Below are 15563 nucleotides of genomic sequence, written 5' to 3' on the forward strand. Positions count from 1 at the left end.
AAGTCGCTGAGGCCATCCCATGCTGATTAAGATCTCACACCTCTCTGTAAACCCAGCAGTTACACCAAAGTCCATGGGTGTCAGTTAACTTAGACAACAGTGAGGACATAAACGCATTTTACTGAGCCTGTCACATCAATGAGCTTCCACTTGCCCCTTCACTCTGCCTGCATACTGTGATGCTCTATTGCTGAAAACCTAAAATTAGACAAATATAAAAGCTAATGTTTTATAAAATAGGAGGAATAAACCGGATTCCTAGACAACCAGAAGAAATGATGGTATATAGCTCACCCCTTATCATGAGTCACTTGTAGAACTATGGGAGACACACACCTGACAGTTCCACAATCATTTCCACTTTTTTCGAGAACTGCCTTTTGCCTGGGGTTGGGGTGGGGGTGGGGTGCACCCTAGCAGCCAGGGAGGTCTACATGATAGAACTCTGTCCCCAGTCACTACTGGTGATACCTAGAGGTATGGTATGCATGGGATGACCCCTGCTGATGAGCCTTTCAAATCCTCTCACCCAGGAACCCAGAATCTGAATGGAGAGAAACGGGAACTGCTCTAGTTGTGTCCCATTAATGGTGACAGTTTAGCGACAGGATACATGAGCCCTGGTGTTGGGTCCCCACAGCTATTCACATTCCTCCACTGCTTTTAATAAAGTCCTTTTTCTGTCTGCATTATTTAGAGCTTATTTCTGTTACTTCCTGCTATGGCTTGAATTGTGTCTCTAAAAAGACGGGTTGAAGTCCTAACCTCTAGTATACATCAGAATGTGACCTTATGTGAAGATAGGGTCATTGCAAGTGTAATTAGTTAAGATGAGGTCATACTGGTCACACCCTAATCCAATATGACTACTGTCCTTATAAGAAGAGGGAAATTTAGACATAGACATGCACTTAGGAGGACAATGTGAAGAGGAAGAAAAAGGTGAGAGTTACACTGCCACAAGCCAAAGGATGCCTGTGGCTACCAGAAGCTGAGAGAAGCCAGGAACCATGCTCCGCTAGAGGCTTCAGAGCAGGCCTGGCCCTGCCAGCACCTTCATGTCACACTTCCAGCCTCCAGAACTGTGAGACAATAAACTTCTGCATTTAGGCTGCCTAGTTTGTGATACTTGTTATAGCAGCCATAGGAAACTAATACATTTGTAACCAAAAGACATTCTAATTAAAACAGGAAGTAAAACCTGCGGTTTCTCATAGAAAGAATCATCTGCCCTTACACCCAGGGCTTTAAAAGAAAAAGTAGAAAGGTTAAAAATGATTTCTTTCCATTTGTCTTCTTCCATCCCACTAAGGTGTGGTCATATAATGTGACTCATTGCTGAGGAGACACTTAAGACAATTGGTAAAACAAATATTTTTCTTTTGGTTAAAGTTGAAGTGTCACAAAAAAGTTCGAGAAACTTTTCATCTTGGGTGGCTTATCAAATAGGTTCTGAGGGCAATATTTGCAACAGTGAATGCAAATATTCAAAATTAATTATTTTAATAAAGAATCTTGAATTATACATCCCAGATATTAAGTAATGGAAGGAACTTTCACTTGACACTTAAAAAAGGAAAGAAAGAAAGAAAATCACTCAGAGTGGTTTGAAAACCCACCCAGCATCTCAGATGTCTGACGTGGCAGCGTCAGGGCTTATACCCAGCCAGATGAGAGCTTTAAGCTGCCTGTCATTAGAGAAGGTGCTCTTGGCCTGGTTTTAGTAAATGTTATGGCAGCGCTTCTGTTTTGTGGAGCCATCAAAGAAGGCACTGCATTCTCCACTTTTCCTCAGGACCCCTCAGAGACCTATCTCCCCTAAAAAGGTGAAAAAAGAATTAGTACTGTAATCTTACCCCAACCATGGTTAAGGAATTCATAAACTTCTTCGATAAGGAGGCCACTTCATTGCACATTGCAGTAGTTAATCTGAAATTAAAAAAAAAAAAATTAGTTTTGGGATTTTTAATAAAGTAAAATAAGTTAACCATAAAGATAATAAATATAGTATTCCACTTAAAAGAATGGCACACAAGCTTGAAGATGCTCTGTAGAAATGTTTTTCTCAATAATCTTTCATGATTCACAAATGCAGTTTAATCTAATACTGGTTTTCTTTACATGCTTCATTAAAGAACATGTAAAGGTAACTCAGCTTACCTTTTTGGAATCAAAACCACATGTAGGAAAATAGCAGTCTTGAGCTCCACATGTAGTAAGGTATAAGACTTTTGCCAAGTGGATTTTCTCCAGACTTTTGGTCACTTTTATATAATAATGAACATGCATGGAGGTACTATGTTAAATACTTATGTATACATACTCACATTTAATACCCATAGTGACCTCATAGGGTATATTACTATTCCCATTTTATAGATGAAGAAACTGACATTTAAGAAGGTTAAGTAAGGTGAATGGGTGAGAAAAGGGATGGGATTAAGAAATGCAAATTGGTAGCTACAAAAGAGTCACGGGGATGTAAAGTATAGCATAAAAAATATAGTCAATAATATTCTAAGAACTATGTATTGTGTCAGATGGGTACTAGATTTATCAGGGTGATCACTTTGTAAGTTATATAAATATCTAATCACCATGCTGTATACCTGAAACTAATATAATGTTATATGCCAACAGTAGCTGAAAAATAAAAAAAATTATTTATAAAAAGAAGATTAAGTAATTTGCTTAGGACTTGCAGTAATAAGTGACAGAACTGGAATTCAAACTCAGGTGTCTTGAAATTTTGATTATGTTTTTATTGGATGCCTCAAAATAAAGATCCTATAGAATATGTTTTTAAGACATATCAAAACTCCGTTTCTTCCAGCCATCTACTTCTAGGACTTTATCCGAGAAAATAATGCAAGATCACAAGTATTTCACCAAAGCAATGTTTGTCATAACATTACAGATGATGACAAAACTGAAAACAATCTAATCATCTAACAATGTGGGTGTTGTCAGATTTTTAAAAATAATTAATATATATGACTTTTATGAATAGTGATTAAAACACCATTAGAAAAACAATAATTCTAAGTAAGAGTCTTACATGTTAAAAAATCTAGTAAAGTCAGCAGAGGTAAATTTTGTTTTGAGAAATAGGGGTCCTTATCTAAGTTATGAATTCAAGTTTATTGAACGATATTCATCTATCCATTCATCTATCCATCCATCCATCCCTTCACCCAAAATGTATCTGCAGGAAGGGTCAGGAGTCATGCTAGGAGATAGCCCAGAGCCATTCTGTGTATATTTGGGGGCAAGTGGGTGGAGAGGCACCTCTTATACAGACAGATGTGAGGCCTTATTACCCTTTGCTGTGAAGCTTGGTAAAGACGGGACAGTCAGGGCTGGAAATCAGAAAAGAGCTACCTATACTCAGGGACTTCTGAACGTTAGCCCTCCTCTTTCAAATCGGTACAGTAAACATAAAATAGCACTTAGATGTTTTCCTGAATATTCTAAACTTTTCCTATTTTGCCTTTTCTTCTTCCTTCTATACACTGAAGGTAAGTGTCTATTTTTTCTAGACATATTAAGGGCAGGAATGTACAGTTCTTATATCTTTGATTTTCACATATTTAGATATGACAATCTAGACTAGATGACAAATCTTTACAAGTGGGGAAAATTGCCACCAGTAATACAAAGACACTGATATTGAATTTTTGGAAGGTTCTTCCGCTAAAAATTTGCTCCCCAACCCATAATGCCAAATGCAGTAATAAGCAAAGAGCAGTTAGCCAGAGAGGTGAATGAGTGTATAGAGATGTGTGTGTGTGTGTGTGTGTGTGTATTTGAATGGCACGTGTATAAAAAATTGAATTTTAAATTAAAAATAACATTTACTTTATCAGAACTTTTGCTTGATCTTGAGCTGGTTTTTCCTCTTCTTGTCCATGAAGAATTAATTCTGCTACTTTATGAAGCTGTTCGATACAGCGTGCTGTTACTTCTGCCAGACTTTCAATGGACAGCATGTATACTTCCTGAAATAAGTGAATGCAAGTAATAAAATTATTCACTGAGCAAATGCTTTTTAAAAAAAACATGTGATATAAATATATATATGTATGTATACATGGGTGTGTGCGTGTGTGTGTGTGTATATAGATATATATGAAATTCTTGAAAAAGAACCCAAATATAACCTGGAAAAGTTTACCCAAAGATTAATGAGCACATCTAAGACTTTTCTAAGTGGAAATGCTGCCATAAGACGGAAGTGCCGCCAGGTCCCTGGGGACACAGCCAGCCTCATTCTCGGCTCTGCCCCAGCTCCCAGTGCAGTGCTGGGCGCACAACAGGCAGGTGCTCAAGATGCGTGCGGAAGGGCGGCTGGATGAACAGTCCTCAGTGAACACTTTTCTTAGAGTGATCTAATTTTGAAAATTACTTCCTCTAAAAATAAAATTCAATGTAAGATGACGTTATCACAAATTCATTTTTGAACCTAGGGAGGATATAAATTACACTCGTGTATTTATTAAACTACAGAATAAAGACTATGGCAATACAATTTTTTTTGGAAAAAGCTTCAATTACCTCATTAGTTATGGAGCACAAAGACATTTCATGGTTACAAATTTGCATATAAGACGGAATTTCACCCTCAAGATAAATCAACTATGTTCTTAAAGATCTCTTTTCCTTGAAATTATAATTGTAGGGCTATGGAGAAAACTTAAAATACCTGTGCCAAGTCATGGATTGGCTTAGCACAGAGAAATTTTAGTGTTTATTATATTAATACTCATATTTTTACGATATGGAACAGGATACAAATGAAAATGAAATGGCTTCTCTCACTTAAAATCAGGCTGCTAATAAAATGAACATAATAATACTGCTCTTTGGGTGGACAATCTAAAATAAATTTACCTCAACTGTCTTAGTTCTCCCGTCTTCTTTTTTGTCTTCTTTGGGGTTTTCGGGTTTCTCTTCCTGTTCTTCCTTCGTAGTTTTCTCCTCTGACTCTTCCATCACATCCACTGGCACCATGGTTTGATCTTGCTCCACCCAGTCATGAGCTTTTTTCATGGCCTGCAAAGGCCCCCACGCAAAGCGATATGTTTATTGTGCCAATATGGAAACTAAGAAATTCCAATCCTAAGAGTAGGATGGAGTTGCCCTAAACCTTCCAGGGTGGGTCTCCGTACAAAGAGTGATAGGCAATTCCTTAACCTCCTTAAAGACATCTTGTTGTTGCTTTTGGGTGAATATAAAGTAAGAAAAGGGAACACAATGGACAGTATGGACAGAAGATGACAGGGCTGGAGGACTTTTTAAGAAGCTCTCTAAAAGGATACTCAGACAAGGATGAAAATGGCAGTCATCTTGAAAGAGTGATGGTATACTTTTTTCACTTTTCATGACCGACTATAAAAGAATAACAGGACTTTATATATGTATAGGTTAGAGATTTAGCCAGGGTCATTGCCAAAGCAAATTTCCTCATCTGATATGTCTCATGAAGCCCTTCATGTTTCATGAACCTAATAAGACATCACACTGGGAGGATGAAAGATGGCTCTGCTCTTCTCCAGCCATGCCACTTCTTCCGACCTCAAAGGCTAGGAAAGAAAGCTGTTGGAACGACATGGTGTCACTCTGCAACTAATTTAATTGCACAGGAGTGCAGTTTGAGCCACCCGTGGCCTAAAAACTTATGGCTGAATTGAACAAGCAGAAATCACCTTCCCTATCCGTTATTCCCTGAATTTAGAAAGGGAGACGCATCTAGCTTTTGTCATTATAGTTTAAGCTGTTTGCTTAAGTGAAAGTTGTATCTGAGCTTATGCTAAACTTAACTTCTCATCTTAAAGCTTACACGTCGAAGTTAAATACATGAGAGTATTGAATGGCAAGTTAACAGCAAGAAGATCTGGGGAGACAACAACACTATCCTTGGTGTGCCCTCTTTTAGAGACAAAGGTTTACCTGACTATGTAAACAAACCAGTGAGGCCTTGGGGACACCACACACACTCCCTGAGCAGTGGCAGGTGCTGCACAGAGATGAATGAGGCAATTTCCCACTGTGTTCAAGTCACTGACCTGCCAGAATCAATGACCTCTATCAGAGATAAAGAAATTACTCATCTCTCCTCCTCACTGCCTCCTCATTCTGCCTTTTTCTTGCCCACTTTGATAAATGAGGGCCAGTGTCAACTACTGCTCACTAAAGAGAAGACTGGGAAAACAGAGAGAGAGATAGGACAAATGACACAGTTTTAAGTAATTAATGATCAGTGTCCTCATTAAGAAACTTCACAGCATGACCTTGTACTAACTTGCAAAACATACTGTGGCACTGTTAGAGGAACCCAGACCATTAGAGCTGGGACATTCTTAGATACAAGGTAGCACTAGCATTGCAGGAGGGAGGGGAGATGGGGTTGACCTGGCTGATGTGCTTCTTCTCTCTGATTCTGGGGTGTCACTTTAGTGGGGGAAGGAAGATGGAACTTGAAAAAAGCCCCTTGGTGATTCTGTACCCCTCCTACCTCCCCTATGCTGAAGATAACCACTGCTCCGATATAAAAAATCTATTTAGAGGAGAAGTGACTTGTTCAAGGTCACAATGTAATTAGCTAGTGAAGTTGCAACTAAAATGCAGGTCTCCTGACACAGTCTAGCATGTTCTCAACCATCACATTTCATTATGTTGCCTCCTCAAATCTTAATTACTGACCTCAGACTTCCCTCCATTCATGTGCCATTTGGGGTTTGGGGTTTTTCCATTTCAGGTAGATGTCTGGAATTTTATAACTGAGACTTTTCTTTTAAAAAACAAAAACTCTGACTCAGATGGTGCTGACCTTATTGAGTTTGTCAGGTGTGGCTGCAACATGTAATTCAAAGAGAAGCTCTGTAAGCATGCTAGCAAATTCTTCTCCCTTTTCTTCTGAGCCTAGAAATAAAAGATGACAGAATTCAGAAGCATGATTTATTTTTTATCTTTCAGAATGTGGCAGCTGCCCCAACCTTATAGCCTGCCCTCCAGCTGCTGGGCAAAGATGAGTTTCCCCCATTTGTAAGCACAGCAATGAGGCAGCAGGCTGCTGCTGGATGGGGGCTGCAGGAGCCTTGCTGCTTGCAGTGCTAGCTGGGGCGTCTCCAGGCTGGCCTGAAGGCAGAGCAAGGGCAGGGAGGGACTTATCGCGTAGGTGGTCAGTAGCTGTTTGTTGAGAGAATGACTGAATGAACAAATGAGTGACCTTTCTCAGAGCTGTGCGACCTGGGACAACACTGTATTTATGACTTAGAGTATTATGCTTAACATTGCAATCTGAATGATACCCAGGGCACCCTTTTATGTCCACAGAGCCACAATGCTGAGCAAGCAGGATTAGTCGATGGATCGTCTACTCTCTGATGTAACAACATTTTATCTCTGGAGAAACTTCCCAAGGTTTCCTAGGATACCTGTCTGGTCCTACAGTATTTCTTAATGATATGTCTTCCCTTACCGTTTGAACCCAGCTCTGCCACTTACTTGTCACGTTACTGTTATCAGGACAGAAAGCGGTCCATCTGCCTGTGTGCGTCTAAGCTAAAGAGCTACGTGCAGGTTTTGCAGCAAAGAAAGTAAGTAAAGTTTACTTCCAGACTGGAAGCTACTTAAGGACAGAGAAAGTATTTGCTTTGCTTATTCCTGAATCCAGAGCATTTAACACGGTGCCTGGAACATAATAGGTGCTAAAATGAATATTTATTAAATAAGTAATTTATTAATAAATTATATCATATATAATATATTGATTATATATTATATAACATGTTACATATAATGTATATTAAAAATAAATTAATATCATTGGTGGGCAATAAAGAAGAGAGATCTTTAAAAGTGACAATCTTATTTTTCTCATTTATATCTACAAGCTGAGGCCATTTTTTAGGCCATCTTAAAAGTGTGTGATAGGTGCTAAAGAACTGATTCCACAATGGATTTTCCACCAGTTTGTGGAGAATAAAAGCACCATTAATGTGTTCTGAATACATGATCTCCACACCTTCTGAGAAGGAAATACTCTGGCTAATGTCAGTGGGTGAAGGCAGTAGCTTCAGAGAAGACTAAGCCTTGTGAGAAACACTGTATCTAACACTTGTTTTTTTCTGTTTTATAGACAAAACAGTTAATGAACAGCGCCTGAAGACAGCCAGGGTAACTTGTAGGTCTTTGTTCAAAACATTTGGCTTAATCAGCTTATCATTAACTCTAATTCATATAGTCTCATGGGGGAGACAGATTAATAAACAAAATAGATAAGTAAAACACCTGTGCCAGGTGATAAGATTTTTTTTTTATGGAGGTGTATATACCAAGGAAGAGGAACAGAGGCAGCTGGAGGTTAGGAATTAAATGGGAGGGCAGCTGAGAAGGTGCTGTCTGAGTAATGACCTGGGGGAAGACAGGTGTGAGACACACCAGATGAGAAGGAAGAGCCTGCCAGGCTGAGGTGTCCCCAGGGCAGAGTCCAGGAGGAAGTGTGCCCAGCTTTTTAGGGACAGCAAGGAAGCCAAGGTGGCCGCAGCAGGGCGTGGGGATAGTAGAGAGAAAGATGGCTCTCATTGTTAATGATGAAGGTACAGAAGCAAGTCATTATAGGCCAAAGAGGTAAGTGCTCTGACTGAGGAGGCTTTTGCAGCACCTAATCCAGTCCTCAGAGGGGTGTTCAGAAGGCTTCCTGGAGGAGGGGACTTTTGAACAGAGCCTTCAAGAGTGAGAAGGCATTAGTCACATGTACAAAGTGAGAGCTTGGGGGTGGGGTGGAGGTGGGGAAGGGAGATTGATTTTACCAAAGGCTGTAATTCTTTGTCTCTCTGCTGAGCCAAAGTTTTTAGGTAGTCATAGTAAGAAGGGCAGGGGCACATCAGGGCAGTGTCAACAAGGTCTCATACCCAAACCGCCTAGTCCTTCTCGTTCTGCAGGAGGCAGTGTAATGGGGCAGAAAGAGGCCTGGACTGAGACTTGGAAGGTGTGGGTTCTACTCCAGCTCTTACATTTAGTGGCTGAGTGACCTGAGGCCAGTCACAGGACTTCTCAGCTTCCAAACCCTATTCTGTAAATTTAGGACAATAAAACCCACCCATCTCGTCTTTAGCAATGTTGCAAGGAACAAATAATACAACAAATGTGAATGTATTTTGTAACACTAAAGTTTTATGTAACTATATTGTTATGGGCTACAAGAATATAACATAGAGAGGTTAAAAATATTTGGGAGTAATCAATACTAAATTAGGATAGAAGTATTTTGTGCAGCCCCAGCTTTTAAATGTGCATTCATTCTATAAAACAGGAAAATACACCAATAGCTTCTGGCAAATATTTTAGGAAAAAGAAATCACAGAGGAAAATGGAAGTAGATAAAAACAGATGATTAAAAATATTGCAACAAAGAATACCTATTACTACACCTCTTGATCTGTACATATGGCTAAGATCTTTACCTAAGCAATAAAAAGAGAAAAGAGCCTATTAAGTGCTTATAAAAAAAATTTTTTTTGATGTAAATGTTCAGGTTTCTCCCAGAGTTTTGCTCTTGGATTGTCTGCTTAACCCCACTGTTAAAATTCTTCTCTATAGCTTTTCGATAATCCTTCCACCTTTCTGGACTTGTCGCACTCCATCATAATTGAATTGATTTAATGACAACCCCTCTCTGCTTTTCTCCCAGTTCTTCTTTAAGTGTTTGAATGACATTTATTTATTAAATTAATTAAAATTAATAGTGGTTTGATAATCTAGAGATGCCCTTTGGGAAAAATGGATATATTACGGGAGATGACAGGGTTCTGAGTAGTGTGATGAAATCTTGTGCCATCCTGCTCCATCCCACCCTAGACTCATCCTTTAGTCACTTAGTAGCCATCTCGGTTATCAGTGTGACTGTCTTGGTCTCACAGTGCTTGTGTTCAAATTAACCCTTATTGTACTTAAAGATGGCCTCAAAGCATAAGAGTAGTGATGCTGGCAATTTGGATATGCCAAGGTTCTGAGTAGTGTGATGAAATCTTGTGCCTTCTTGCTCCATCCCACCCTAGACTCATCCTTTAGTCACTTAGTAGCCATCTCGGTTATCAGTGTGACTGTCTTGGTCTCCCAGTGCTTGTGTTCAAATTAACCCTTATTGTACTTAAAGATGGACTCAAAGCATAAGAGTAGTGATGCTGGCAATTTGGATATGCCAAAGAGAAGCCATAAAGTGTTTTCTTTATATGTATATGTATATATAAATTTAAAAGAACAGTATATATAGGGTTCAGGCATCCACTGCAACAATATCTTTTTACTGTTTGGGGGAATTTGGATCCTTTTATTATCCTTTCTGAATGAACCTCTAATAGGATTAAGGTCTACCTCAGGCATTAAGAAACTGAAGAGAAATAGCCTGGTTCTTTTTGGTGATTGTTACTCTGGAAAAGAGGCATCTATATTAGTTCATCTTGAATCCAGAATACTAACGGCATGACCTTTGACAGCTAGTATCTTCATTTCTTCATTATTAAAACAAAGACAAGGCCGTCATTCTTTGTGACTTTGTAGAAACAAACAAATGCTTAAAAACATTCTCCAACAGTCTCTTTGATATTGGCCTCTTTCTAGGCTTCAGTATGATTGATTCTTCTATTTTGATGCAATGAGCATAACGTTTGTTGAACTGAAGGCACATAAAGGTCGGTATGTGGGCTAAAGCAGGAGATGATATTTGAATGACAGTTTGCAAAAGCTTAGAATTATTCTGTCCTGAGCACTGAGGCTTATGTATTGGAGCTCTTGTGTTCAAGCTCTGATTAAAGGTATGCAACACACCTCGGCGCAAAACGCTTCAAGCTGTTGACAGTACGGATGAACATTATCACTACTCTGTGTGTAGGTAATAACAAGTGTGATCATAAAAATAAGTTACAATTTATTGCACCTTTACTATTTCTTGGCATTGTGTTAGCACTTTAATAATCACACCTAACATTTTTGAGCAGTTCTGTGTCCCGTGCCAGGCACTGTAATATATGACTTACATATATTATCTAATTTGATCTTCACAATAGCCCTTCGAAATATGTATCAGTATCTCCATTTTACAGGTGAAAATGTTTCAGATGGTCCTAGAAGCCAGCCCTGGTGTGTCCACGGTGGCTTGACCTTTTAGCATAACCTACACAGAACAAATACGGTTGTAGTGCTTGGTGATAATATCGGTAAGAAGTCATTTTCCACGTACATAGCAAATGTTTTACTGTATTCTGCTCTCAAATGGACAACCTAATCATAAGCATGTCCAACTTTGAGGACATTATTGGGACACTACACCTGACTCAGTTCAGCAATCGGCAAACTGACACATCACATCCTGGTGCACTTGGTGTCTTTGTCGAAACTGTACTTTTTGGGTGAAGCGTAGACCACCTACAAGTACACCCTAACTCCTACGCATATAAATTAAAAGAGAGAAGAACATATAAAAAGAAATTCATTGAAAGACCTGCCCACCATCAACATCAATCACATTCAACAACTTCCACATGCAGATAAAAAATTAGACATCGGAGCACAAACTATGGTCATCGGGGCTCTGTTTGGCACTTTGTGCCCCTTGTTCATTTGACCATATGCATTTATTGCGTGCCTGCCGTGTGCCAGGAATTGTGCTGGACACCACAGACATAAAGATGCCTCAGGAGTTCCTGCCCAGTGAAAGAGCGAATTATAGATCAACGTGACCAGCTCCTGCAACGAGAGCAGATGCACGGCGTGGTTTGAAAGTGGGAAGGAGGAGCACTGAATTAAATAATCCCACCTCGTTCAAAGGACTGTGCTTATTTAATACAGTTTTGTAGGGATTATATCAACAGTTTGCCTTGCCGTTAACTGATTCTTTCCCTTTACCTTGTTCTTCTTGATTCTCTTCATTCTCTAATTCTTTGGCTGCAAAGATGTCTTTAATGGAAATTAGGTCATTTTTTAAGAGTTCCAGCTTCTCTCCATCAAACGATGCTAAAAATGACTGAACCTAAAAAAAAGAAATAGGTCAGCATAACTGCCATCCTTTCTTTTCATTAATAACATGTACATACACCTCTCCCCAGTTCTCCCAGGAAAAAAGTAATTCTTGGTGTGGGAGGTAACGCTGAGTTGAATGTTGGATTTATTGACTATTAACTCTGCAACTTCGAGTAAGTTACATAAGCTCCCTTGGCCTTTTAAATTTTTAAAGTGACATCCACACTTCACTGTGATCCTTTGTACAGTAAATGAAATAACGAATGTGAAGGATGTTGCACAAATGCACACAGCAGATGCTACATAAATGGTGGCGGTGGGTCTTCTATCACAGTGGTTACAAACACACTTCAGTGTCAAACCCTGGTTTCAAATATCAGCTCCTCACCAATTATGTGACCTCGTGTAATTTACTTAACCTTTCTATGTCTCAGCTTCCTTCTCTGTAAGATGGGGACTAATAGCATCTACCTTTTAAAGTTGTTTCAAGGTAAAATAATGTTTTAAAAAGTATTTGTAGGGATAATCAAGAAGTTATATATACACACATACACATATACATACACATATATAGACATGTAAATAAACATATAAGTAAATAAATAAATGTCACATTTTATATATACAGATATATATACATACGGATACACTTGTAGATGTAGGTTATTATACTGGGGTTATAAAAATGCATAGGGCAGTTTTTTTCTCAGAGATCTTGCCGTCTAGAGGCAGGAGGCCCATGTTAACCAATAAAGCCATGATTGTTGTGGATGGAGTGACAGTGGGGCACCAGGGGAGGCGCTGTCGATCCCCCCGGCAGGCGAGAGGGTGTTGTACCAGGAGCTTCACAGAGGTCTGACGTCCTCCTTGAACTGCTGATCTCCCCGCTCAGTGTCTTCAGGACCCCTCTTTTGAAATTATCCTTTATAAACACTTAAAAATTATTTGTACAGATAGCCGATGTCCTCTGTGAAGCTGATGATTCAATTGAATTTCCAAAATGGTCAAAGTACAAGGAGAACCATATAAAAAATGAAGTATGAGCCTACACTAGTAAAGCTTTTATTTTTTCATTCTGCAGGTCCACCGACTGCTCTAGAGAGAGAGCCAGCAGAGGAGCCACCATGCTCTTTAGAATAAATACTCTTTAATATTCATTATGGTAGGAGATTCTCACATCAGGGTAAGTGAGAAATTTAGAGAGGGTACCGGGATGTGAGAACATCATTTTCTTAAACGTTGTTAATGCAGCCTGTGCCGAGGCTCTGGAAGGAAGCTCGGTGGGAAGTCGTCAGCACGAAACCCATTAACCACCGAGTTCAGCGGGCGGAAGCAAACAGGCCCTGCGTGACAGCTGCCGCCCCCCCACCTTTTTTTTTTGCCCTGACCTGTTCAGCCTCTTCATTTCCACTCATACACTCATGTTTAGGTCTCAGGGACTTAGGTGTGCCCACATTATATTCCTACATTTCAGATATAATTTCTAAACAGTTTTCTAGTTGGCAACAAAAAAAGGGAATTAAATAAATGTGTTAGAGTATAACACTTAGTAAAACTGTACATGCACACGTGAAACATTTTTGTTTCCCTGTGTCTTCTGGAGGGTGGCCATCCTCCAAGAGTGATTGCAGTGGGGTGTCCTGCTTTGGCATTCCCTGGGGAGCATTCTTTTTAGCAAAAAACTTTTTTGTCAGCATCTTTCCACTATAGCATCTCTTTTGCTTCCTCACAGTCCATCCCATTATGCCAAGGTGATGTGCACTGAATATTTACTTCAATGCAATAATAAATAATAAATAATTATGCACTCCTCATATCACTTAAATGTGGGATATAAGCCTAAAAGCAACAAATGAGCAGGACAAACAAACGGAGACTCATGCACATGGACAATGGACTAGTGGTTACCAGAGGGTAGCGGGTGGAGGAGGAGGGGGTAGGTAGACGGTTAAAGGGGGGCAAATATAAGGAGGTAGGGAGAGAGTGAAGTGGGGAAAGGGGATCAAATATATGGTAACTGAAGGAAACTGGACTTTGAGTGGTAAACACAATAGAATATAGAGATGTCAAATTATAATGCACACTTGAAAATTATATAATTGTATTAACCAATGAAACCCCAGTAAACGTAATAAAAAAAATAAAATAAAATAAGAAGAAAAAGAAAAAAATAATTATGCACTCCTCAATAAATATTCGTGGAATGGTGCCTATGTGCTTGGTGCTGTGCTTAGTGTTGTCAAGGACACAGGGTAGACACTCTACCTTGTAAAACTTTACCCTAAAAGGGGGTGTGGGGTGCCATTTTGAAGATTCTTGTTTACTATTTTTATTCACTATTGAGTATAATTGCAATAAAAATAGTTTTTCCTTAAGATTTATAGCACACCACATTGCCATGCCTAGAAATGATCTAATAGATAGTAATGTCAATAATTCCTTATTTTTCCATATACTCTAAGTTTTAGCCAATGGAATGTCAGCAAAGGAGGTGTATACCATTTCTGGGTCAAGGCTTTTACAAAATGGGAGTGTCCCCTCTCCACTCTCTCTCCTTATGCTGATGGGATTAAGAAGACAGAAAGGCCCTGGAAGATGGTAAAAGCCAATATTTTAGACTTAGACACAGGCCGGCCCTGGAAGACGGTAAAAGCCAATATTTTAGACTTAGACACAGGCCAAAGGGATGTGCCCACCTAGAGCCTACATTCCCCAGTCTAAACCACTCTCCGGGTGATGCTCCAAGTTCCCTGCCATGGCCTGTATGAACCTCTTCCTCAGGCTGTGCTCCTTATGGTGGGACCACCCACTGGCCCAAGGCCTAGGCCCAAAGATGGCCAAGAGGTGGCTGTTTGCAGGGGATGTGGATGGAGTTTGAATTAGGGCATCCTCACATGTGCACATGAGGCTCCTTGAGGAGAGAGATTGCTAGAGATAAAGGGAGGAGAGCAGGCAGGAAGGTGGTGTGGAAATTTGAGTCTGAGAATTCTAAATGGGGACCTGGCCTTCCGGTCATTATGAAAGTACATTTGTCAAGGCAGGTTAATAGAATATATTTTCTTTAACAGTTTATTTCCAAATTTACTTTTAAATATTTGGTATGTGGAGGGTTGGCAGATAGATATAGGATGTTTAGTTAAATTTGAATTCCGGATAAACAACGAAAATTTTCTTGGTGTAAGCGTGTGTCTCAAATATTGCACAGGACATAAATATACTAAAAACATATTCATTGTTTATTTAAAGTTAAAATTTAACTAGTCATCCTTCATTTTTATTTACTGAATCTGACAACCCCAGTATAGGTCTCCACTTGTATTCTTGCCAGAGACTTGCAGACATTAGGATGGGTCCTGTGGAGCCACAAGATAGACAGAGCCTGGCTCCTGGATCTCTAACTGCAGAAAAGCTGCCTGTCCACTGGGCACCCCCATCATGGATAGTTAAAAGAGTTAGGATAACTGCTGATGGTTTTGACCCACGCATTTTTAGCACCGGTTATTACAGCACCCAGTCTCCATCATTACTAAGCCAAGAAAATA

At 39.5% G+C, this 15563-nt stretch overlaps 1 protein-coding gene across 4 annotated transcripts in view; it reads right to left on the reverse strand.

Moving 5' to 3' along the window:
• The window catches only part of FAM114A1 (family with sequence similarity 114 member A1), a 62142-nt gene that overhangs the window by 7779 nt on the left and 38800 nt on the right, over positions 1 to 15563 (reverse strand). For all 4 annotated transcript variants that reach the window (XM_006918930.3, XM_015595022.2, XM_015595021.2 and 1 more), the window contains 5 exons: positions 11908 to 12031; positions 6830 to 6921; positions 4891 to 5052; positions 3859 to 3998; positions 1857 to 1929 (listed from right to left, as the gene is read on the reverse strand). In XM_006918930.3, the coding sequence (XP_006918992.1) occupies positions 1857 to 1929; positions 3859 to 3998; positions 4891 to 5052; positions 6830 to 6921; positions 11908 to 12031 (591 nt within the window). The remainder of the gene's footprint in view (positions 1 to 1856; positions 1930 to 3858; positions 3999 to 4890; positions 5053 to 6829; positions 6922 to 11907; positions 12032 to 15563) is intronic.

The sequence above is a fragment of the Pteropus alecto genome, unplaced genomic scaffold (genome assembly GCF_000325575.1).
Source record: "Pteropus alecto unplaced genomic scaffold, ASM32557v1 scaffold5, whole genome shotgun sequence".
Classification (NCBI taxonomy): Eukaryota; Metazoa; Chordata; class Mammalia; order Chiroptera; family Pteropodidae; genus Pteropus; species Pteropus alecto.